This window comes from Nestor notabilis, unplaced genomic scaffold (assembly GCF_000696875.1).
Source record: "Nestor notabilis isolate BGI_N333 unplaced genomic scaffold, ASM69687v1 scaffold25019, whole genome shotgun sequence".
Classification (NCBI taxonomy): Eukaryota; Metazoa; Chordata; class Aves; order Psittaciformes; family Psittacidae; genus Nestor; species Nestor notabilis.
Genome location: NW_009945543.1, coordinates 1 through 425, shown reverse-complemented (window position 1 = coordinate 425; position 425 = coordinate 1). Strand labels below are relative to the sequence as shown.

Here is a 425-nt window from a genome sequence, read left to right as displayed (position 1 = left end):
CTGAGGTGCTGGAATGGGTTGCCCAAGGAACCTGTGAATTCTCCACCCTGGCAGTGTTCAAGGCCAGGCTGGATGGAGTCTTGGGCGACACAGTTTAGTGTGAGGTGTCCCTGCCCATGGCAGGGGGTTGGATCTGGATGATCTTAAGGTCCTTTCCAACCCAAACAATTCACTGGTTCTATGAGTCAGGGACCAAAGCACCGTTGCAAAGGCTCTGGGATGGGGCTCATCACTCCGTCACCCCCCAACACCCAGAGCACCCACTTACTTGGGGGTGTGCGCCTCGTCCACACGGTGCCCCAGCTGGAACTCGTGGGACTTGCTGCGGTGCAGCGCGGTGAAGCCGGGGATGAGGTGGATCAGCTTCCGCGAGGAGGGCGGTGGCGTCCCGGGGGGCTTCAGCTTGTTCCTGCGGCGCAGCGGCG

The 425-nt window shown here is 61.2% G+C and overlaps 1 protein-coding gene across 1 annotated transcript in view; it reads right to left on the bottom strand.

Annotated features, from left to right (window-relative positions):
* KSR2 (kinase suppressor of ras 2) overlaps positions 1-422 on the bottom strand; it is a gene marked incomplete at its 5' end in the record, with an annotated part of 39,915 nt that extends 39,493 nt beyond the window's left edge. Inside the window, one exon of the mRNA XM_010022921.1 lies at positions 269-422. Within this exon, the coding sequence (XP_010021223.1) occupies positions 269-422 (154 nt within the window). The remainder of the gene's footprint in view (positions 1-268) is intronic.
* Between the last annotated feature and the right edge of the window lie 3 nt (positions 423-425).